The 25,449-nt window shown below is 38.7% G+C and overlaps 1 protein-coding gene across 2 annotated transcripts; it reads left to right on the top strand.

Annotated features, from left to right (window-relative positions):
* The first annotated feature begins 10,586 nt into the window (after window positions 1-10,586).
* LOC141542839 (keratin, type II cytoskeletal 71-like) lies at window positions 10,587-23,477 on the top strand. Of its 2 annotated transcripts, none has more exons than XM_074267452.1 (9): window positions 10,587-11,064; window positions 13,395-13,609; window positions 14,845-14,905; window positions 15,727-15,822; window positions 17,158-17,334; window positions 18,340-18,459; window positions 20,089-20,309; window positions 21,692-21,726; window positions 22,570-23,477. In XM_074267452.1, the coding sequence occupies exons 1-9, from the start codon at window positions 10,600-10,602 to the stop codon at window positions 22,782-22,784; spliced, it is 1,605 nt and encodes a 534-aa protein (XP_074123553.1). In that variant the 5' UTR covers window positions 10,587-10,599; the 3' UTR covers window positions 22,785-23,477. The 2 variants fall into 2 exon arrangements, with proteins under 2 accessions (XP_074123553.1, XP_074123555.1); XM_074267454.1 differs by having other exon boundaries at window positions 17,158-17,322; window positions 18,334-18,459.
* The last annotated feature ends 1,972 nt before the right edge of the window (window positions 23,478-25,449 follow it).

Genomic DNA, 25,449 nt, shown 5'->3' on the forward strand with positions numbered 1-25,449 from the left:
CTACAGATTTTAGAAGATAAAGAGAAAGAGCACTAACAGAAGTGGGAAGCCTTCTAGGCAAAGCCAGAGAGCTAAGACATAAAATGCCATGTATGGAAAAGGGCAAACTAGCTAATTTGTATTAGAACAGGAAGTGCATGAAGGGGACTGATATGAAACAAGATTGGAAGGCTCAATGGCTGGCTCAGTGACTATCTGAATTTCTATCTTGCCTCAGATACTTATTATCTGTGTGGCACTTCACTTAACCTTTCAGTGATTCAGTTTATTTATCTGAAAAATGAGAGGGTTTGACTCAATAAAGAATTTTCCAGTCTAAATCTTTCCTTCTGTGGAAAGGTGAACTAGAACTAATATAATGGAGAATTTTAGATTTCAGACTAAGGATTTTATATTTGATTCTAGAAGCAATAGAAAGTTACTCAATAATTATGAGTAGGGAAACGACAGACATCTTTGTTTTAGGGATATCTCAGAGAGAAATGACTTGCCCAGAAGAGTAGGTAGCAAATCCAATTTGAACCCAGGTTACTGGTTCCAAACTCCAACTTCTTTTTGTGGCCCTATGGGCACTTTCGTGGCTAGTGTTTATCTTGTGATGTTTGTGATGCCAACATGGCTTGTCTACTCCATTTGAGGCTACCTGTTTCCCCCATTCCTTATTTGTTTTTGCCTCTAATCCGTCAGTCAGACGGATTTAGCCTAGAATACTCTGTTCAAATCTATTTGCCAACCCACCTTAAAGGATTGGATCCAAATAGCCCCCTTTAAGGAAATTTTCTGGATCATTTTGCCCAACTCTATTTCTTAATTTAAATCTCCCCTCCCCTCTCCTTTACCTTGATGGGATAAACTTAATTTATATTCTTTTCTCCAGCATAAGTCCTTGTCTGTTTCTGAGTGCCTCCTGAGTGTGTTTCCTAGCCATTATTAGGGAATTAAGAGATGGATATAGAAGGTATCAAAATGGATAAGGAGAAGACAAATATTACTAATTTGATCACAAGAAAATTCGGTCCCATCCAGAAATAAAAGTCCTAATCACTAACGAATTAGAAATTCTTGACTATGGGACTGAGAACCATTGCATTTAAAGTGATTTTATTATATAATTGATCTCCTTTGTAATCCCTTCCTCCCTTACTTCCTTCCTTTCTTTCTCCTTCCCTCTCTCCCTCCCTCCCTCCCTCCCTCCCTCTTTCCCTCTTTCCTTCCTCCCTCCTTCCTTCCTTCCTTCCTTCCTTCCTTCCTTCCTTCCTTCCTTCCTTCCTTCCTTCCTTCCTTCCTTCCTTCCTTCCTTCCTTCCTTCCTTTCTTCCTTCCTTCCTTCCTTCCTTTCTTCCTTCCTTCCTTCCTTCCTTCCTTCCTTCCTTCCTTCTTTCCTTCCCTTTCTTTCATCACTTATTAAGTACATAGTAAATTCTGACATTGGGAAAAGAATGTAAAAGTAAGTCACTGTATCTGTTCTCATAGAGTAGATTGTCTTTGTTATGCCCCCCTCCTCCCATCATTCTCTTTTGGGCAACATTCCCCCCCTCCCATACCCCATCCCCAGCACACACATCTATCTCTTGCCCATTCCTTGGGGTACCATATGGCTGTCTTACACACCTGCCCCTCCCTGGATAATTCTGCTATTTTCTCTATTTTTCTCCAGTATTATCAGCAGCAGCAATAATAAACACTGGGTGTCTCATTCTTATTTAAGACTAACTGGCAGGTTGTAAAGGATCTGATAAACTAATTCCAGCTAAGGTGGTAATGACTGATAATGACTTAATGAGTTACCTTTGCCAGGAGCATCTGCATTTCAAGAGGTAATTTTAGATTGTAAACTCTCAGAAGAAGGGAATGATTTGTAATTCATTTTTAATCCCTACACCAGTTGGAATGGATTTTAGAAGTCCTTTAAGTTTCTTTTATTCTATAAAGAGGATTAGATAAAAAAGTGAATTGGGATTCTCTGATTCCAAATCAAATCCTCTTTTTACTTCATCATTCAACCACCACATCCTGTTTTCCCTGAAATGTGGGTGATCCTTCTTTTTTTGTTTTGTTTTTGTTTTTGGATTTTCTTTCTTGATGTCTTTTGATTATTTTAAAAATCGATTTTCTGAATACATTCCCTCTCCTTCCTTAAGCTTTCCTTTTTATAAATAAAAATATAAAAGTAAAGCTTTCCTTTTTATAAATATTTTTTAAAAGAAAAAAAAAGTTTAGGAAAAAACCAACTAACATATTTAGTTTATCGGATAGCATGCTCAAATATTCCACATTAATAATCCTCCACCTCAGCAAAGAAGTTTTCTCATCTATTCTCCAGGGCCAAGTTTCTTGGTCATCATAATTATACAACATTCAATTTTGTTTTGTTTTATTTTGTCATTGTTGTAGTCATATGTTATTTTCTTGGTTTTGCTTACTGTTCTGTTTCCTGTTCTGCTTTCCTGTTTATTCTGCATCAGTTCAGATAAATCAGCACATGCTTCTTCGAATATTTTTGTATTTGTCATTTCTTATGGTGAGGTAATATTCCATTGCCTTCATGTGCCACAATTTGCTTAGTCATTCTCTAGTCAATGAACATATGTTTTATTTTCAGTCCTTTGCTACTACAAACAGAGTTATTCGAAATATTTTAGTGTAGATGTCTTTCTTTTTGTCTTTGATTTCCTTGAACTATGTACCCTAGTTTCAAAGGATATGGGTATAACCCACCCTTATTGCCCTTTAAAACTAAATTCTAAATAGCTTTTAAAAACAGTTAAACCAATTTATAATTCTTTTCATTTCCCTAAAAGTCTCTTAAGCATCTTTTGCTATCTTTTCTGATGAACATCAGAGTTGTTTTGATTTCCATTTCTCTTACTATTGTGGAATAATCTTTCATATGGTTGTGAGTAGTTTGTTATTCTTCTTTTGATAACTACTTGTTCATATAAGTTTATCACTTATCCACTATGGAATGGTCTTGTCCATTGTGGCTCTTAGTCTTATCTGTTTGTGCTAATTTCCTATTAACTTAGATATCAGATTCTTATCAGAAATATCTGATGCAAAGATTATTTTCTCATTAAACATGAGACATTCCCTTTTAACCTAGTTGCATTAAGTTTGTCTTTCAATTTCATGTAGTTAAAATTGCCCATTTTATTTTTTGTGATCTTTTCCCCTTATTTGATAAAAGAATTCTCTTCCTGTCTTCCAGTTTCCTTCTTCATTTTTTAGGATGAGTAATTTTATATTTAAATTGAGTATTCATGTATAATTTGTAGTCTGTAGTATAGGATGCTGGTGTGTGTAATGTTCTTCTCTAAATTGTAATGTTCTCTGGGAGTAGGTTTTTTGGAGGGCTTCTAGGAGCAGCCTTCCTTTCAGTTCAGTGTAATCACCCCAAATGCAGCCAGGAGTTAAAGTTCAAATCCTTTATTTACTCTTTCCAAGTATTGTCTCCTTCCTTGGGCCTGGTTAGCTTTAATAAAGGCCTATCTCTTTCCTTGGTTCCGAGAGCTCTTGCCACTAGTCCTTTGCCTCTGCCAGCTTCAGCCTCTAGCTCCTAGAATGTCTCCAGCCAGCACAAAGGTGGAAAATGGAATGAATCTGCCTTCAAGAGTGGGCTTGTGCTTTTTTGGGCTCCTCCTTATATATGCTCTCTTGAAGGTGTGAATCTTGTGGAACTCTAATTAGTAAGTACATTAGAGAACTGTTAAGCACCCTGCTAAACAACCATTTTCTTTATCAATTCCAGTGACTTAGCACCTTGTAAGAATTCTAACAGGTCTGAACCTATTTTTTTTTTTTTTTTTGGTCAATCTACTTTCCAGTTCTCCTAACAATTCTTATCAAACAGGGAGTCCTATCTCAAATAGTTTATAGTTTCAGTTTTATAATGTACTGCTTTACTGAGTTCAGTTGTTTTTGATTCTTGATACTGTTCCCCTGAATGTTTTTTTTTCTGTTTGTAAACTAGCATCAAAATAACTTTTATGATTAATATCATATCATGTATCACATGATATAATAAATATGATATAATATATGGTTCAATATGATATGGTATATGATTTGGCATGATACAATGAGATATAATATAATATGTTATATAATAAACATAGAATTTGAGATCCAAGAAGTACTATTTACCTTTAATTTCTATTTAAAAAATAATTTTCCTTGAAATACCAAGTCTCTTATTCTTCTAAATAAATTTTGGTACTATTTTGTCTGACTTTGTGAAATGCTCTATTGGCAAAGATTAGCCCCTATCTATGATCTAATTTACATCCTGTGCTTTTGAAGATTATGATGAAGGACTACAAATTCTGGCAGGAAGTAATGTGAAATGATAACAATAACAACAATGACAATAATGAATAACATTTATAAAGCACTTTCAGGTTTGCAAAGTATTGTACATATGGTGTCTCATTGTATTCTTATAATAATCCTGGGAAGCAAGTGCTGTTATTCCCATTTTGCAAACAAGGAAACTGAGGCAGATAAAAAATATGTGACTAGTTCAGGGTCATAGAGCTAGTTATGATCTATTTTGAATTCAGCCCTTCCTAATTCCTGGTATGACTGTCCTTTGGGTCACCAGAAGAAGGAGGTGTAATGAAAAGACAAGTTGCTTGGGAATCAGAAGTTCTGATTTCAAATCCTGCCTCTTATGATTATTATCTCTATAACCCTGAGTAAATCATCCCATTCCTTATCTGTAAAAGAGATCATCTTTAAAAACCCTCTTAGCTCTTGATTTTGGGTCCTGTTTAGTGACAACACCAGATCATCTGACACTAAGTTTACTTCCTCACCAGTCTTTTGGATTGTGCAGATGCTGATAACTGCCAGCAGAAGCTGCCTCCTTGCCTCTACTACAGTAACCAGATATTGTCATTTTTCCATTTGCAACCTTTGCATCTGTTCTCTCTTTTACTCACAAAGCTACTACTCCAGTTCAGTTCCCTATCACTTTTCCTCTGGACTATTAAAACAGTCTCTTAAGATCTCTTCCTGACTCTAGTCTCCCCTCTCTAACCCAGTCCTTTTCTAATTGCCAAAACTAAGGTGAGAGCCCTGTTATGTCACTATCTTATAGACTAAAATGCAAACTTTTCATTTTGGTTCCAAATTCTGTCTCCCATTTCACCTTCCAGATATATTTCCTACCATCCCTGTCAGACACTATCTTTGATTCTTATAAATATTGCTCTTTTAGCTTTCCTTGAAAACTGTTCCACTGCCTTATCTACGAAGAATCTGTTCACTTTCTTCCTTGCTGTCCCCTACCCCCAACCTCTTCTTCGAATCCTTATTCTCCCTAAAGGCTATGAAAGTTCCATCTGCTTCAGAAACCTTCCCTGATTTCCCTTCAACTCTCTAAATGCCTTGTATTATAGTCGTCTATTTATATAGGATATCTCTCATCAAGCTCATCAAGGAAAGAGGGGATTTCTTTTCTTTTTTCTTTTTTTTGTCTTAATATTCTCTCCCTTACTGCCTCCCAATCCCTTTCTCCAATCAGGTACACAACTTAGTAAACACCTTTTGAATTAAGGGCCTATACTGACGAAATTAAGTAGACCTAGAAATTGTAAATTATTTCTTGTAGTACATTCACAGGGAAGGTTTTTACTTAGTTGCTTGAGTGAATTCTAAAGAAACTGGTAGAGTTTTAGACACCAACAATAGCTGAATAGGGGGATGTTAGAGATGGGAGAGGAAGAAGTGTTCCTTGGTTCTCTTCATAACATATCCTGGAGGCAAATTCTCCCTAGTTCCAACATATTCTGGGAAAGGGGAGATAGAGATGCAACAAAACAGGGATGACTTGTTCTTGTTTCTCAGTCTGAAGAGATCTCTCTCCCCTGGTAACCAATTTTTTTAGGGTGAGTACAACAGAGAGAAAGGGATGGGAAGAGAGGAGAGAGAGGAGGATAGAAAAAAATAAAGGAAGAACAGTATAGAGAGATGAGCAAAGGAGGAAAAAGGGAAGAGAGAAACTCAGAAGGACTAGAAAAGATGGGAGTGTTTTTCCTTCTTGATCCAATTTTTCTTGTGCAGCAAGATAACTGTATAAATATGTATACATATATTGGACTTAACATATATTTTAACATATTTAACATGTATTGGACTACCTGCCAGCTAGGGGAGGGGGGGTGGGTGAAGGAGGGGGAAATTTGGAACAAAAGGTTTTAAAAGGGTCAGTTTTGAAAAATTACCTATGCATATGTTTTGTAAATAAAAAGCTTTAATAAAAAAAAAAAAGAAAAGATGGGGGTGATCAAATGTGGATCAGAGGCCCTTCAGTAGGCACAGAGAGGAATTCTAATCATTCCTTCCAAGGTACCCCTATTCAAGAGTCAAAGATCACTCATCAGTCACCCAGCTACCGGGCTAGGCCAGGCCAAGCTTCCCAAATGCAACGACATCTGCTGAATAGGAGCCAAACAGTGATTCTAATCACCCAGATGAAACTACCGAGTCACAGGACCCACTGAGGAGCCAGTGGCACTGAAGGGGGGGGGAGCCACAAAGGGGAAATGACACTGGGGCTTTTTGTTGCAGATTTCTTCTAGGGTCTTGCCAAGTCAGAGCTCTGCCAAAAAGCAGTAGCACATGTGAACAACAGTCCATGATTTATGGACAAACCTTTCCAAAAAGTCCTCTGTCTTTTGACCAGAATGAGAGAGCCACCATGACCCAAGAGTGTTGACAGCTTGCTTCCTAGGAATGGGCCCAATCTATTTTGGAAGGTGGGAGAGGAAGATCAAAAGTTGGGCAAGAAGGCAGAATGAGATCCATCTTGCCTTATGTCTTGGATTGAAAATTTGGAGAATTTGTGATTATAAATTTAAATTTGTGATGTATAAAATTTTAATTTACATGTTTTCAATTATCTACCAAAAAATACATAGGACTCATTACATGGATCTCATCTCTACTAACAATCTATTGTTAATCTTAGACAATATTTGCCTCCAAATGGGATAGGATTACAGATTTGTCACTGGAAGCAACTCTTAGAGGTCAGCTAATTATAATCCCTCATTTTAGAGATGCGGAAATTGAGATTTAAATTTAAGTGATTTATGGAAGGTCACATACGATGTAAATGGCAGAACCAGGATTTGAAATTGGTTTTCTGAGTCCAGAGGAAGTTAGATGGTACAGTGGATAGATAAGAGTGGTGGATCTAAAGTCAGGAAGATCTGAGTTCAAATTCAGCCACTTACAAGCTGGGTGACTGGGCAAGTTGCTTAACTTTGTAACTTTGTTTGCCTCTGTTTCCTTATCCGTAAAATGGGCTGGAGAAGGAAATGGAAAATCACTCCACTATCTTGCCAAGAAAACCCCAAATGGCATTACAAAGAATTGGATATGACTGAAAATGGTTGAATAATAGCAATAACCACCTCTGAGTCCAGAGACAGCATTCATTCTCCTACATTGTTTTCCTTTTTTCTCCCTAAGCCTTTTCCATTCTTTTCTTTCGGTTGTCTTCCAGAGAGAATGTATTAGCATATGCATAAATAAAAGGAGAAGCAGATATGCCAAACTAGACAACACAAGACTAATTATCTGTTCTTCACTTTGTCTGGAAGATGGGTTCAATTCAATTCATTATATGCTGGAGATAAAAGAATAAAACAATCAGTCTGGGAATCCAAGAAACACACACACACACACACACACACACACACACACACACACACACACACACACACACACACACCCTCTCGCTCTCCTTTCCCCCCTTCCTCTCACTCTCTGTCTGTCTCTGTCTCTCTCTTTCTCTCTTTCTTTTTATCTTATTTTCTGAAGAGAGAATATAACATTTACCGTTAGTAGATATAAAGTTAATTGAGGAGGAAGAAAGACTATTTAAGAGATGTTTAAGAGGTTTCCTTCATATAAGAGATAGTCTCCAAGAAGCAAAGAATTCTACAAGAGAGATATAAAGGAGGAAACACATTCTTCCCTACTTCCCCTTCTGGGTTTCTTCCTTTCTCTTCTCTTGGTCTCCACTTGAGTTTCTTCTATCTTCCTTCTTTATTTTCTCTGAGTCTTGTCCATTTTTCTTTTTTGCTCCTCTCTCTGATTCCTCTTCCAACCTTCTCCATTTATTCCCAGTGTCTCATCCATTCTCCTCATTCTTTTCCTAGAACTCTTCCATTTTCCTCCCTTATCCATTCCAAGATGACTCCCTTTTTGTCCAAATACCTTTATTTCATCCACTTTCACTTTTCTCTTTAGGTATATTTCTATTTCTCTTATTAGTCTGTCCTACTTAGGGGTGGGTGGAACTTGCTCTTTGTGAATTTTCCACTGGAGACAGAAATGGCAAACCTTTCCAGTATCTTTTCCAAGAAAACACCATCAGCAGTAGGGCCCATGGGACATGATGATCTGAACTACCAATACCACAATGATTACTTAAGTGGGGGTAGAAATCTGTAATTAAAAATATAGGAACACAAATTTATGCATAATGGTTTGTATACCCTACAATAATCCTTCACACAGGAGTTCTTTCTAATTTAATCAATAAGTAAGCATTTATTAAGTACCTGCTATATGCCAAGCCTTGTGCTAGGTGCTGGCAATACAAAGACAAAATAATAAGCAAGGGGAAACAATATGCAGCAATATACAAAATAGATTCAAGATAATTTGGGGGAGGAGGGTGTGAGTATTAGGAGAGGTTTCATGTGGGAGGTGGCACTTGACCTGAACCTTAGAGGAAGTCGAGATTTCTAAGAAGTAGATTTGAGGAGTTAGTATATTCCAGGCATGGAGAGCAGTTGGTACAAAGACATGAAGGTGGGAGATGGAGTATTATATGTGGGGAACATTATGAAGGCCAGTTGAAGCTTGGTTTAGGAGAGTGGGAGTTAGAACTTGGAAAGACCTTAATCTCTCTAGTCCAGGAGTTTTTAAAATTTTTTGTTTGTGCATGGACCCTTCCACTGGTATGATGATATTTTCATTTTCAAAGAGGACCAATGATATCACATGTCTGGTCTCTCAAATGACTTAGATTCACAATAGACAATAAATAATATTTGCTTCCATATATGATAGGATAATAGGTTGAGTACTGGGAGGAACTCCTAGAGGTCAGCTAATTACAACCCTTTGTTTTATAAATGAGGAAATTGAAATTAAATTAAGGTGAATTATTCAAGGTCACATAGGTAGTAAATGGCAGAATCAAGATTTGGATTCGGTTCTTTGAGTCTAGGGGCAGTTAGATAGCATAGTCATCAACCTCTCTTTCCCTTCCAGGGTCACCTAAGTCCAATGGCAGAACAAAAATGAAGACAACTGGTGATGGCCCAGGATGTAGTAGATAACTTTGGTATCTTTGCTGTCTGACTGACTCCAGGTTCTCCGCAGGCCCCTGGAACAAGTTGTTCTCATTCACCCATTGCTAAAGGGGGAAGTCTTCAATGCATGGGGTAGACATCCCACTAACTCACTGACCAGTTTGAGATCTATTGGATACCCCCAAGAGAGTTTCATCAGGGTATAGCTTTTGCACATACTGTAGCTTCTTGGAATCATAGGTGAAAGTTGGATGAAGATGGACCCCAAAAGTGGATGAACATCCCTGAAAAGGGCTCAGAAAATCCACATACCATAGGTGCTGGTTCTTTATATACACCCCATATACAAGTCCCTTTCAAAGGAAACCAATTATATTGAAATATAATCATTAACATATTTTTTAAAACCAAGTTTACACAGCACAGGTTAAGAACCCTTTATATAGTCTAGCTCACTTTATAGGTGAGAAAACTGAGGCCCAAAGAGAGGTTAAGTGATTGTTTAAAGTTATATAAATAGCAGAACCAGAATTTAACATAACTTCTGACTTTCAATTAGAGCTCTTTCTGCTCTGCCAACCTCTTAATCACTCTCTTAATCACTCAACAACCAGGAAAATAGGTGAGGATTCCCCATTTTCCTCAAATAATAATGGAACATTTTCTAAGGGGGAATAGAGAGGAAGCTTGGACAGTTGGCATTTTTTTGTGATTAAGATACCTGAGCCTCTGTTGAACAGCTTAATCTCTTGGGGAATGGGCCATGTAGCCCACTCAGGGGAAGTCATCCCACACTGATGAGAGCATTCACCTCAACAAAGCTGAGACTGCTTGTAGACCCGTGGCTCTGTCCCCTATGACCCCAGACAAGGAGCTATGGACCTGGAAAGGAACATTCAGGAGGAAAAAGCAACAACTTCATCCCCTTAACCTGACTCCCTCAGAGGAGTATTGGTCTTTGGGCTAATTACTCTATGACAGCAAGTTAATTAGATAAGAACCAAATTATATGAGCAAGGCTTGCAAGCCCAGCAATTTGAGCGTTTCATGTTGTTTCAGAGATGAGGAGGCTCAGCAGAGAGAAAATGATTTCTTGCTTCCAGGCAAACCAAACCCACGAATTAATGCCTGGACTGCCCTTTTAGGGTGCTAGCCTGGGTGTCAAACACATAAAAGGGGAATAGGTAGCCATCTCTCACACCACTGAGCTGGGACTTCCAGACTTTGCCTTCCTCTTGCTGCATCTGAGAGCCATTTCCACCTGCAACATGAGCCGCCAATTCAATTGCAAACCAGGAGTCTATGCCAAGGGAGGCTTCAGTGGCTGCTCGGCCGTGCTTTCTGGAGTTACCGGCAGCAAACTGGGTAGTTCGTCCTCTTACCAGGCAAGAAGCAAAGGGTTTGGGGGAAACTTTGGCAGTCGAAGCCTCTACAGCCTTCGAGGGAGCCGGAATATCTCATTCAACGTGGCTGGTGGAAGTGGATTGAGTGGGACTTATGGACTGGGCAGGAATCGTCCAAGTGGCTTTGCTGGGAGCATGTTTGGCAGTGTGGCCCTGGGACCTGTGTGCCCATCAGTGTGCCCTCCTGGGGGCATTCATCAGGTGACTGTTAATGAGAACCTCCTGGCTCCACTTAACGTGGAACTGGACCCTGAGATCCAGAGAGTGAGGACCCAGGAACGGGAGCAGATGAAAGCCTTAAATAACAAGTTCGCCTCTTTCATCGATAAGGTGGGTTTGACCTAACTTGGGGGTTATGGCGAGGGACTTATTGAAACTAATGTTCAGGTGGAGCAGGAAGATCTTTGACCTTTGGAGGGACTTCTTAAATAGAGGAATAGTTGTTGCTTTTAATGAAAACGTGTCTCAGCAAAAGAGTGAATTGGCTGAGTTTTTTCTGTTGTTTTTAATAAAAGTGCTTCTAGGGAGAATATAAAAGCTATATCTGGATTATCTCAGCCCCTATACAGAACCTTGTCCTGAGAATCACGAAGGGGGAGAGCTAATTGGAAAAAGAAATGTGGACTTTAATGTTCTCTTGGTACCAAGAATCAGCTACTGGGCCTTTGTAGAGAAAAGTGGATGAGAAACAACAATTCTCTCTCATAGCCTTCCTAGAAAAATCAAGAAAGCATTCTACCTCTTTCCAACTGTGTCTCCTTTACTGGGACCTAGCATTTAAACCATATCTTCTCAAGCCACATTTCTATGGAGTGTGACTTTCAATGAATTCTATATGACCTCAGGGAAACATATGGGGAGAGGGCTATGAAGAAGTGTAAGGTGTCTGCTATAATGGACCATAGAGGATCTTCTGGTCAAACTATCCCTTTGCCTCTCAAGCAAGTACCGTAGTCCATATTTTTACGAATAAGATTTCAAGTGCTTAGTGACTTGCCACACTTCTAGGGGAGGAGACACAGGAATCCTAGTTTTCTGCCTTCTAGACAGAGCCCTGTCCCCTTTACCACAGAAGGGGAAAAATAAGAATTTATATAGCACCCAATAATATTACAGACAGTGTGCTAAGTGCTTTTTGCTTCTCACAAGAACATTAGGAAGTAGGTGGCTTTATTATCCTCATTCTATAACTGAAGCTGAGGCAAATATACCTAGGAAGTATCTGAGAGCAGATGTAAATTCAGTTCTTCTTGACTCCAATTTGCTGCCCCATCAGCGGCCTCTCCCTCCCAGCAATAAGCTTTTGCAATAATGGGCAAAGTCAGGATAAAATCTGAGGTCCAGAGGTCATCATCCATTGGTCTATGTTCAAGTTCAATCCTAACATTGCCAACACTGACTTCTTGAATCCTGTGGATTTTTCAGCTTTTTACTTTTGTCACTAAGCCCATTGCCTGCTAGTTAGCCTTGGCCCTACTTCTATAGCCACTTAGTAAAGGTTCTAAAAGGAACCTCCTTTTGCCCTTAGAGACCAGAATGGGAGGGTGGCAAGCCCCCTGGGTGAGACAAACTCTGAGGAAGCAGGAAGTTCTGAGAACCAAGAAAGATAAACTTGAGCATCTCTCATGATTGAGAGAGAAGTTAGACAATCCCCAAATTATTTTAAATTGACAACAGAGTGTATACCTCTAATAGAGGCTGTGAATCCTCCAGATCAGACAGCTGGTAGGGATTTCAATTTCAGTTCATCAGCCAAATGTTCCTAGCAAGCCAAACACTTAACACTGTGGAATCTAATAGTCCTTGGAGCTTAGCTTATACTGGGTCAAGTTGGCTTTGTGGTTAATTTTCAGCAGCTGGAGAAATCCTCTTGGGAGCTCAGGAAATGAGATACTTGGTGGATTGAATGGCATGAAAAGAAGGGCAGCGTGGTATGACAGAAAGAGTTCTAGATTTCTCATCTGAGCTGAATTCCAGTTCTTTGACTTATAGCTTTAATTCATTTTTTTCTGGGCTTCTGTTTCTCATCCATACTATGAAGGAGTTAGACCATGTTAGCTACAAATCTCTTCCAGATCTAAAATATGCTTACCAAAATAAACTCTTGATCATCTATGTGAAGATTATAAATTTTATGGATTATTTTTAATCATAGACAAGGTAAGAATGCTAGATGTTATATAAAAGAAACCATTTTGCTCAATCCCCTCACTTTACAGTTGGGGAAACTGAGTCAAAATGAAACAAATTGTCAATGTTAATTCCTAGTTTGAAGCTCATCTCTAACTTCCAGCCCCACTATCTATGTGCCCCCTAGTGTACTATTAGTCCCTCTGGAAATAGAAAACAAACAAAAAAACCCATAATATAACCCAATGTACTCTCCTCTTTTCTCTCAATCTTTGACTTACTTAAGAGCCTCAATATATATGTTTTATATAAAAGGGGAACTAAAACAAATAGTAAAATGAATTTAAATTACCCAGGCATGGGGCTATGGGGACCACTGAGCTAAAGTTTCTCCCCTAGAAGCTAAAGAGAGGTACATGGTGTTTTGAGGGATTGGGGCAGATTATCATCTTGTTTGTTTCAGCCACCCTTACAACCCAGCTAAATGGAATCTCCTTACTTGGGTTCTAATTTCTGGGGTTGGGTTCTAGGTGCGCTTCTTAGAACAACAGAACCAGGTACTTGAGACCAAGTGGAACTTACTACAACAGCTGGACCTGAGCAATTGCAAGAACAACCTGGAGCCCATTTATGAAGGCCACATCAGCAATCTGAGAAGGCAGCTGGAGACTCTGTCAGGGGACAGGGTGAGACTGGATTCAGAGCTCAGGAACTTAAGGGATGTTGTGGAGGACTTCAAGAAGAGGTGAGAAGGGAGGTGATCCACATGGACTGGGTACCTGGAATCTTTGCTTCAAAGTCTCTAGACATTTTAACATATTTGCCTATCCATTTGGTTTTAACCATAATTCCAAATAGTCTCATGGAATAATTGCCAATTCACTGATCTGTGTGTCTGTTTCCCTATGGACTTTCTAGTGCTATTTCTTTCTTTTTCCATCTTTTCCAATTTTCTGAGTGTCAAGTAAGCCTCAGAATTGTTTTGATTTGCATTTCTTTTATTCATAATTATTTGGAGTAATTGTTCCTATGGTTTTTAATAGCTTGCAATTTTTTTGAGAATTGTTTCTACATATCTTTATTGACTTCATAACTTATTGAGAAGGGGTTCTTGGTCCTTTATTTTTGTGTAAATTCCTTACATGGTTTGGATATCATACCTTTATCAGAGACATTTGAAGAAAAGATATTTTTCCACAAATGACTTTTCTTTTTTGATCTTAGCTACATTGATTTTATTCCTGCAAATCCTTTTAATTTAATATAATCAAAATTATTCATTTTATTTTTTGTGATCTCTAACCCATTTTTGATTAAGAATTCTTCCCTAAAATTTAGTTTTGCAAGGATGAATGTTGAAAACTATCTTTGCATGCATTTTGAAAAATAAAAATCTTTTCTTAAAAAAAGAATTCTCCCATAGCCATAGACATTAAAGAAACCGCTAATTTTCCTCAAATTTTTTAATGATGTGGTTCATTGATTTAAACTGTGAGTCCATTTGAAACTTATTATGGCATGTGATGTAGGATACTAGGCCAGACCTATTTATATGAATAATACTACATTTTAGTTGTTGCGAATAAAGAGCCCTAGTTTCTGCTTCCTTTTGTATCTCCTTCTAGGGATGTGGGTAGTGCTCTGCAATAAAGGCATTCTAGAAATTATATAGGAAAGTATATAGCTGGGTGGTATAGTTAAATTGAGTGCTAGACTTGGGGTCAGGAAGCCTCATTTTCCTCATTTCAAATCTGGCCTCAGACACTTACTAGCTGTGTGATCATGGGCAAGATCCTTAACCTTTTTACCTCAGTTTCCCCATCTGCAAAATAAGTTAGAGAAGAAAATGGCAAACCAATCCAATATTTTTGCCAATAACAGAATTTTGCCCAAATAGAGTTTGGAAGAGTTGGACACAGCTAAATACAAATGAACAATGAAAGAAAGTATAATTTATCTATAAGCTATCTACCCTTCCAGGTATGAGGAAGAGATCAACAGGCGAACAGCTACTGAAAATGAATTTGTACTGCTCAAGAAGGTGAGTTGTAGAGGCCTCGGAGGTCTTGGGTGGGTTGACATCTCCCTGATCCTTTATGCCACTCAACCTGAACTATTTTGAGACCAATAAAGAATAGAGGTTGAGAGAGGTCAGGATGAAAACTCCAGAAAAGAGAAAGCTTTTACAGGAAGTGAAGATAGAAATGAAGGTGGTGGTGGTGGAGGAGGAGGAGAATGATTTCAGAAATATTTTTAAGCATGTGAAGATTGCCCTAAAGCAGGGAATAATCTGGAGTTCATGAATAGATTTTAGGGCATCTATGAACTTGGATGGGGAAAAAATGCATCTTTATTTTCATTAACCTCTAACTGAAATTTAGCATTTTGTGCAAGTATTTAAAACATTATTCTAAGAAAGGTTCATAGGCTTCAACCATCTACCAAAGGGAGAAGGTCCATGATACAAATACCTATACCCTAGGTTGCCTAGGCTACCAGAGAGTTTCTATTGTTCCTGAGAATCAGATGTAAGGGACTTCCATTGCAGGAAGAAGTACCTACAAGGGGGATTTCTAAACTATCAATAATATTAAGGCGGCAGCTGGGGACATCCCTTCCTAGAAAGGAATCCCCTGTCAAATTCAGGTTCCTTGCCCAGAGTCCTATAGTCTTATGCTTTTCTAAACATGCCATAATGGGTGGGGGGCTGTTAGAGAACCTTTACCATTTCCTCCTTCTTTGCAACCTCGCATTGGAGAAGAATCCCAGTTCTCCCTCTTGATAATGGATGACTGGAGCTTAAGAAGAAGTCTAGCTTACAGGCAGTAATTGGACAATGTTTTGGGGGGATGTCTCTCCTAGGATGTGGATGCTGCTTACACGAATAAGGTAGAGCTGCAAGCCAAAGTAGAATCTCTGGACCAAGAGACCAAGTTCCTGAAGTGTCTATATGAAGCGGTAAGTCTTCACTGCAGACAATATTCTTTTTTTTTTTTTTTATTATATATATATATATATATATATATATATATTTTATAATATTATCCCTTGTATTCATTTTTCCAAATTACCCCCCCTCCCTCTATTCCCTCCCCCCGACGACAGGCAATACCATACATTTTACATGTGTTACAATATAGTCTAGGTACAATACATGTGTGTGAATATCATTTTCTTGTTGCACAATAAACATTAGAATCCGAAGGTACATGCAACCTGGGCAGACAGATATTAGTGCTAACAATTTACATTCCCCTCCCTGTGTTTCTTCTCTGGGTGTAGCTACCTCTGTCCATCATTGATCAACTGGAAGTGAGTTGGATCTTCTTTATGTTGAAGATTTCCACTTCCATCAGAATACATCCTCATACAGTATTGTTGTTGAAGTGTATAGTGATCTTCTGGTTCTGCTCATTTCACTCAGCATCAGTTGATTTAAGTCTCTCCAAGCCTCTCTGTATTCCTCCTGCTGGTCATTTCTTACCGAGCAATAATATTCCATAACCTTCATATACCACAATTTACCCAACCATTCTCCAACTGATGGACATCCATTCATCTTCCAGTTTCTAGCTACAACAAAAAGAGCTGCCACAAACATTTTGGCACATATATGTCTCTTTCCGCTCTTTAGTATTTCTTTGGGATATAATCCCAGTAGTAGCGTGCAGACAATATTCTTGAGAGTTCTCATTTCTCTGAGACTGAATGAGGAGCAATGAGGGGAAGTAGACTCTAGTTTGAAATAAGGAAACATTTTCTAATAATCAGAGCTATCTCTAAGTGGAATGAGTGGTTGAATGATCCCTTCTCAGGGATGCTATTGAAGGAATTCTCTAAGATAAGGACCTTGTGACCAATGAGGTTTCACATGTACTATGTTGTTCTGGATGCCAAAGTTACAAAGACAGCTAGAACATAGAAACTGCTTTTTATTTATACCTGAAGGCAGAGTGATAGAAGCATATACATAACTCAACCAATGTTCTAGAGCAGTGCTCTCTAACCATTTTTTAAAAATCACGTATCTCTACCAAAAAATGCTTGAGCATGTATACTTGATAGCCTTGGAGAAGCATTTCTCCTCTAATGATGGGAGAAGAATAGAGGCTGGAAGGGAAGAACTCTTTTTGAAGGCAATGAAGAATTGGACCAATGGCCTTTTATATTTTTTGAACTTTCATGGGGCAGAAGGAAAATTGCTTCCTGGAATTTATTTTTCCTCTTTAGGAGAGGGGTCATTCAACCTTGCTCAGAGCTCTCACTCTGAGACTATCTTTGTACCCATGATAGGAGATTGCTCAGATCCAGTCCCACATCAGTGACACATCTGTCATCCTCTCCATGGACAATAACCGAGACCTGAACTTGGATAGCATCATTGATGAAGTCAGAGACAAGTATGAGGAGATTGCCATGAAGAGCAAGACTGATGCTGAGAACCTGTATCAGACCAAGGTGAGTCTGGGGGTATCTTTGAGGAGCACTGGCTTCAATCAGCATAGAGGTATGTCATCTGTGTTCCGAAGAGCATGCTAACATTTTCTAGGGGCAGAAAAAAGGGTTTGAGCTGCCTTTCTACCATGTTATACTTTCTGCTAGTCACCAATAATCCCTAGACAATAATCTCCCCCCCCCCCCAGGATCTTCTCTGACATGGCATCATGTGGGTTTCTCTAGCCTAGAGAGCAAAGTTTCCAACTCTTGTGAGGAAGAGAAAATGAATTTGTGAGAACCATTCTTTGACTTCTAACATTCATAGAGAATCAAAGTGCTGAGATTTGGTCAGTAGCCACTGATCCAAGAAGATCAAAGCATCAGTTTCAATTCAATTCAATCAACATTTGTTAAGCAATTTTGCTTGTTCAGAGCCCCATGCTAAGAACTGATAGAGATATAGAGATCAGACACTCTTCCTGCCCTAATGGAGCTTGCAGGCTAATGTTGGGTGGGAGAAGAGAAACCCACATAGAAAACTAAAACACAAATTATTATGTAAAAAGTACAAAAAAAGTGTTATGGGATGTCTGAGGGTCATGTTTGTTCCTGACTAAGAGGCTCAGGAAATTCTCCCAGAGGAGGAGGAGGTGTTTAGGCTGTTTTAAAGGATGGGTAAAATTCAACAAGTTAAAAGTGCAGGTGGATGTGAAATTTTCCCTTAAGTCTTAGTCTCACAAGAGAGTTTCCAAACCCTATTGAACCTTCAAATTTTGCCTATTTTATCTGAATGTCTCAAAGAGCTTCCCTTGTTTGGACATAAATACCATTTTTTAATTAGGCTTTCTGCCTGATTTCCCTAAACTCATAGTCCTCAGTTTGTTTTCAAAGCTGATGTGAATCTATATAATGTGAACCCCATAACTGCAAAGATGGCAGAGAGAGGAGAGCATAGGACTCAGGTCCTCACTCAGGGGAAAGAGAGGGAGCAGGAAAAACGTTTGTCAACAAGTTCTGCTTTGGGGTCCCAAGTTCCAGGAACTGCAGTTGATGGCCGGCCGGCATGGGGACGATCTCAAGCAAACCAAGAATGAAATCTCCGAATTGAGCCGGCTCATCCAGAGGCTTCGCTCAGAGATTGAGAATGTGAAGAAACAGGTGAGGAGGATTGACTGCTGCTGGTCCAATGGCCAGTTGCTGGAGGGGGAGGAGTTGGATTTAATAATCAGTATCCTGACTCTCTTATTCAACAGAGAATGTGTCAGTGGAGTCAGGGTCTCAAATTCTCTTTAGGGGTTACTTATTACATGAGAATATGAGAAGATTAAGGAGGAAGAAAAATAACTTTTCAAATTACTGATGGAGGAAGCCACCTAAGCAGATTTTTAAACATTAGAGCTTGAGGGGAGGTATACTCTATCCATATTAAGGAAGTAAACAGATGGATTTTTTCCTTCCTTCCTTCCTTCCTTCCTTCCTTCCTTCCTTCCTTCCTTCCTTCCTTCCTTCCTTCCTTCCTTCCTTCCTTCCTTCCTTCCTTCCTTCCTTCCTTCCTTCCTTCCTTCCTTCCTTCCTTCCTTCCTTCCTTCCTCCATGTTTACTGAATGATTACTATGTATGCTAGGCTCTGAAATGATATATAAGAGATGTATAAGAAGACAGATAGAAAAATGACTAACTTGGGTGTCAGAAGTCCTGTGTTGAAGTTCTGCTTCTTATGCTTACTTGAATGACATTTGATGTCACTTGAACTCCATGAGCCTCTATTTCCTTGAATGTAAAATGGGAAAATGAATTGGAAAGTCTCTAAGGTCCTTTCATGTATTATGATCTCTATGATTTATAATGCAAGGGTGTTGCACTAGATTGCTTTTGAATTGTCTTTTGGTTCTAGATCTATGATTATAACACTAAGACAATGCTTGTCATCTAGGATTTTACCCTCTAGAAGCCTACACTATGAATATAAAATCCTAGAATAGAAATCTAGAACCCTGCATAGAACCTGGAATTCAAGTGCATGAATCCAGAATTCATGTAACTAGAATCTTAGTGCATTAATCTGGAACCCTGTATGTGAATCTAGAATCCTAGTGCATGGCTCTAGAATCATAATACATGGATTTAAGTGTAATCCTATGCAACCTCTAATTCTACAGAGAAGACTGAGATCTAACTTTAATGATGAGGACCCCAGGCAGAAATTTAGAGTTGGAGTTAGGGTTAGTTTAAGAGAATGCTCAGTAGTAGGATGACATAATCCATAAAAGGGACCCTTGAACATGCCATTACTCTATCATCACAAATGATAGAAGAGGATGAAACAGGCTTCCATTACAGCAGGAGCAATTAAATGAATGTTTTTTCATAGGATTTAAAGCTGGAAAGGTCCTTAAATAGCACTTGTCACAGTCCCTCATTTCACAGGAAAGTGAGATCTGCAGAGGTTTGCCAAAGGTCACACAAGTAATTTGTTTTAGTAAATAGTAGTATTAAGTGCTGGGATTTGAATTTAGGACCTCTGACTCTAAGTCTCTAATTCTTTCTGCTAAACATCCCCCCATCTGACTTCAAATTTGAGGCTCTTTTAAAGAATTTTTTTTGGCCGATTGGAAAACCAAATGAAAAAGTGTCACCTCAAGGGGCAATCTCTGTCCCCGGAAATTTTTAGGAATGGAAAGTATGGTTAAGGAAGAGAGAATTGCCCAAAAGTAAAAGGATGAATTGGATAACTCCTTTGTCCCGAGCCTCCCCAAATCTTCTGACACTTTCACTTCTATCCTGCAGTGCTCTAATCTGGAGCTGGCCATTGCTGATGCTGAACAACGAGGAGACAGTGCTCTGAAAGATGCCCGGGCCAAACTGGAGGAGCTGGAGAGTGCCCTGCATAGTTCCAAGGAGGAGCTGGCTCGCCTGTTGCGGGAATACCAGGAACTGATGAGTGTCAAACTGTCCCTTGATGTTGAAATTGCCACCTACAAGAAGCTACTGGAAAGTGAAGAGTGCAGGTAGGAACTAATTTCCATATGCAGACTAATTAGTGCTAGGAAGCACAATTTACATTCAGGAAGAAAGGAATGAGAAAAGGAAATCTACCCTAATCTGGTGAAGATATTCCAATTTTCAGAGGAAGGGCATAAGAACCCTTACCTTCAAACGGAGGCAGAAAATTATGGTTTATTGGTTTGGGATTCTGGGGTAATATTTACATTTTCTAAAAAATGGAAGGTTTCAATTCAGTTCACCAAATATTATACAATTATGTGCAAGTCCCTTCTTTAGGTTCTAGTGATATTAGGACAAAAAGAACCAAGCAGCCTATAATCTATTAAGGGATAGAGACGTAGGGAGAACAACTCTTAGAAGAGGAAGCTCTTTTATTTATTTTTTTTATTATTTATTTTCTTTTTTTAATAGTATTTTATTTTTTCAAATACATTTAAAGATAGTTTTCAACATTTATTTTTTATAAATTTTTCTCCCTCTCTCTCTTATGCCTCCTCCCCAAGACAGCAAGCAATCCATCTGATATAGGTTAAATATGTGCAATTCTTTTAAAAATATTTCCATATTTGACATTTTGTGCAAGAAAAATCCGACCAAACTAGAAAAAAAGAAAAACACAAGAAAGAAAAAACAAACAAACCAAAGTGGAAATACTAGGCTTCAATCCATATTCAGTCTCCCTCTCTGCGGATGTGAATGGCATTTTCCATTACAAATCTTTTGGAACTGCCTTGAATCACTTATGTTGAAAAGAGCCAAGTCCTACACAACCGAACATCACATAATCTTGTTGTTGCTATGTACAATGTTGTCTTGGTCCTGGAAAGCTCTTTTTAACAATTCAGGTTAGCACCTTCTCCACAACTTGGAAGAATCTTTGGTTGTTTGCCAAGAATACTGACAAATTATGGGACTTGCCCAGGTTGAGATAGTATAGATGACACCACACTTTGTTATAACATGTACCTAGATAAGGATAGTTTTACTTTCACTAGAGGTGGAGAATACTAAGGTTTGTATGGAGGGAGTGGGAAATCAAGAACAACTTCCCAGAAGAGGAGGCAAAAGAGGAACCTTGAAAGAAGACAAAATGTCTGAGAAGATTCTGAGAAATAAGAATTGGGCATATTCCAGACCTGGGGAGGTTAGAGAGTGACAAAGGTAACATTGAATTGCTAAATGGATGTCTTCAGGGGTGATATCTAATGATCCATTTGGCCCTGATAGTGTTAAAAGCAACCTGTGGTTAAGCCAGTTATTCTGAATGACTCAGATACTTCTCAGACCAGTAGGATGGGGTTGTAAATATTCCTTCTTGGATTTTTATTCATCCTCCAAGGAGAGTTTGGAGAAGAGGCTGACCTATTCTTTTTTTTCTTTACAGAATGTCTGGAGAATTCCCATCCTCTGTCAGCATCTGTAAGTACCTTGAATTTTTGAAATTATGGGATGTAGAACCCTGTGAGATAGGGAGTGCAAATCATCAATACAATTTTGCTGATGTAGAAACTGAGAAAAAAAGAGATGAGTCACCTGTTCAAGATCAGCCAGCCAGTTAATGGAAATCAGGACAAAAACTCAAATCACACTAAGTGCAGAGCTATGTTTACCAGGCCATTTCACCTTTGCTTCATGAGAATTTACAGTCAGGTATTTCTGTACACTTTGAAAAACTTAATTCTCTAACTAGATGTAAGTTTTAGTTATGGCTAGCACTGTTACTAGAGTATTACTATGTTATGACTGGAGGGAAAGGAGAGAATGGAGACAGAGCCAGGAAGTTATCTAGGGGATTAAATGAAGAGAACAAATAGGTCTCTAAAGAGAGGTCAAGACCAGAGGAATAATTGGAATAGTGTTGAGGGCAAATTACTGTAAAGGAAAAATCAGAAGGCCATGGTTAAAGATTGGATAGGTGTAGAAACCAAGAAAGTCTATCCTTTAGATCCTTTCCTGGGGAAAGGGAGACTCCTTAAGATGAACTATTTTTCTTGCATAATACTGATTTGTGAATTTGTGACCTGTAAGGGGCAGATGCAGGTCTGAGAGGGCTATAGTGAAAACTTGAGAGGGCTCTGGTTCTGACTCTTAGAATTGTTAGCATGATCTTGTACAAGTCAGATGAGTAGTGAGAGAAGTTATATACCTTAGAACATTCTACAAATGTTATATAGACAAACATGTCTTTGCTCTGGCCCTGGGCCCTGGGGAAGGAGAGACATCTCTTAGAGATAATCTGACACCATGGTTCTCTTCTTGCAGCTGTCATCAGCAGTACCAGTGGAAGCAGTGGTTATGGCTACCGACCAAGCTCTGTCAGTGGTGGCTACTTGGCTTCCAGTGGGACCTGCCTTTCTGGAGTCTGCCCCACACGTACCAGGGATGGCAAGAGCCAAGGTTCCACTGTTGGCGACTACAAGGATTCCCTGAGCAAATCCTCTACCCTGGGTTCTCCCATCAAGAAAACCAGCCGATAGATGCTCTGCAACGTGTTCTCCTGTTGATTGTCGTCACTGGTCACTACCGTCTCAGCCCTTCATGTCACACATCTTTGCCCCAAACTGCTTGTCCTGGGACACCAAAATCTTTTTGTTTTCCTGAGTCCTTAGCCTTTTCTGAATCTGCCTGGTCCTGGGACAACACTGTATTCCTAAATTACTTCTTTTATTTCTTACCCCTTTTTCTTATGCCTGTCATTTACCCCCCAGACCCATGGCCATGTCCATACCGGCCATACCCTGAACGCATTTCACGTCTGCTGGCCCCCTCTCTCCTCTGGCTTTAGAATGCAACTGGAACTTCAGCCATTATGGACCTCCTTCTATCTGGATCTGCTTAGCTCCTCTGGTCACCTTGCCTATGCCCTCTTGGGTCCCAGAACCCACTGGTCCCGATACTCCTGGGGCTCAGGAGTCAGATAGTAGATGCCCTCCTATTCTAACTCCTGTCATGACCATCCACTGATTCTGGACTTAGAAAGGGTAAAAAGGGCCAGGAGTGACTTGGTCATCCCTCGTTTAAACTTACCTGGTTCACTTTTAGCTATATTAAGTGTGATACAGATCCATGGTAAGTTTTATGTCTTCATTCTCTTATAAGCAGAATCAGAAGCAAATATATATACATATATGTCATTGGCTTTCCCCAGCTTCCTTTCATTCCTACTTTCTAACATATCTCAATAAATAGCAAAATCAAAATTATTTGGTCTCTGAGTGTTTAAAATGCACATTTCTGTATTCACTCATCTACAAAACCATGAGTATACAAACACACATAATGAACTCACATACATGTACAAGACATGCACATATGAACACATATATGAAAAAACATTGCCATACATAGGAATAAATGCATACATATATTAACACATTTCATATATAAATATACATATTTGCATCCATTTGCACATATAATAACACACAAACGAAAAACATACATTTACTAACATGTTAATACTAACAGAGAAATATATTATTACTCATGTGCATATACATTTACATAGCACATATAAGAACATACAGATAAATGTACAATGATGTACATTTATTTGCTTACATATACAAAAACACACATGACACGTGCATCCGCACATAACTGAATACATAGATTCACCTATATACACATAGATAGAAGACACAGTGCACATAGCACTTGTATATGGATTAAATACATATGTGATGCTGTATATACACACAATACACAAAGAAAACCATATACCCTTTCATACACTTGCATTTATGCAGATCCATGCTCCCAAACACATGCAAATATGCACATATTAGTGATTTCCTATGTATCCATACATAGATAACCTGTGCACTTGGCTACTCCCAGAGGGGTGGTATATATTATATACACACAGAGACACACGCATACACACACACACTCTGCCAACTGCCTCTGGAGTAGTAAAAATGAGAACAAGTTAAAAGTGTTCTGGGAGATTATGAAATCCATCCAGGGAGAGTGGAATCATATAGGATTCAGTTTGAGAAGGGTCCCTGAAGGGATGAAAGCTGGGTCTTTTCCAACTGACTTCAGAAGGACAGTTGAGTAGTTCTGGGGGTGGAAGAGGTACTAAACAACAACTTGCAACTGAGAATATGGAGGTAGAAGTTTTAGAAATATTATCATTTAATAATAATAAAACAGGGGAAGGGAAGGGAGTCTGCTAAAGTTTTTTCTAGAATTTTTCAATAAAATGGCATGGTTAAACTGAGGCCTGGGGAGAGAGAAAGGATTTAGATGAACATAACCTTCCCTTTCAGCCTTTGGCATCAAATCCTACGGGAGCTGTTTTCATTGTCACTTTTCAGGTGGGATTGGACATGGGGAGGAGCAGAAGGGAGGGACTTCGGAGTGGGTATTTCTACATTTTAGGATAATAGAACAAAATCCTAAAGGTAAGTAAAACTTTAGATCTCCACCCCTCCCCACAACTTATCTTTTATAAATAAAGAAATTGAGATGTTTGGTCTTTTGCCTAAAGTCATATAGGAAAGTAAGAGTTACAACACTATGGTTTGGACCCAGGTTCTCAGGCTACAAATTCATCTCTTTCCCCATTGTACCACATTGAATAAGTCAAATGTGGCTGAGAGCTGCTTAGAATAGGCCCTTAGTTGCTTGATCTTTTTCTTTTTTTTGGGGGGGGCATGGATCTCTTTGGCAGTTTTGTGGAGCTAAGGACTCCTCAGAATCATGTTTTTAAATGTATAAAATAAAATACATGAGTTTGCAACATGCTATCTGCACCCAGAGAAAGAAATGATATATAGAATAATTTTACATATATATATGTATAGAATAATTCCATAAGCACATACACATATGTATTTATTATATATATATATTATATACATATATGCATGCGTATGTGTGTGTGTATATACACATGCCTATTTGTGCTTAATGGTAGTCATCTCTAAAGCAGAAGGGAGAGGGAGAAGGAAAAAAAGGGGGGGGGAATTATATTATACATTATAACTATAATATATTTTAAAAGAATAGCAAGTTCAAAAGGATAACAAGAATAGCAACAAAAGATTTTTTTTAATAAAGCAATTACATCGGAATATAAAATTTTAAAAAGTACAAGCGTGCAGATCCCAGATGGAATATTCCTAGTTAAAACCA

Source organism: Sminthopsis crassicaudata, chromosome 5 (assembly GCF_048593235.1).
Source record: "Sminthopsis crassicaudata isolate SCR6 chromosome 5, ASM4859323v1, whole genome shotgun sequence".
NCBI classification, from domain to species: Eukaryota; Metazoa; Chordata; class Mammalia; order Dasyuromorphia; family Dasyuridae; genus Sminthopsis; species Sminthopsis crassicaudata.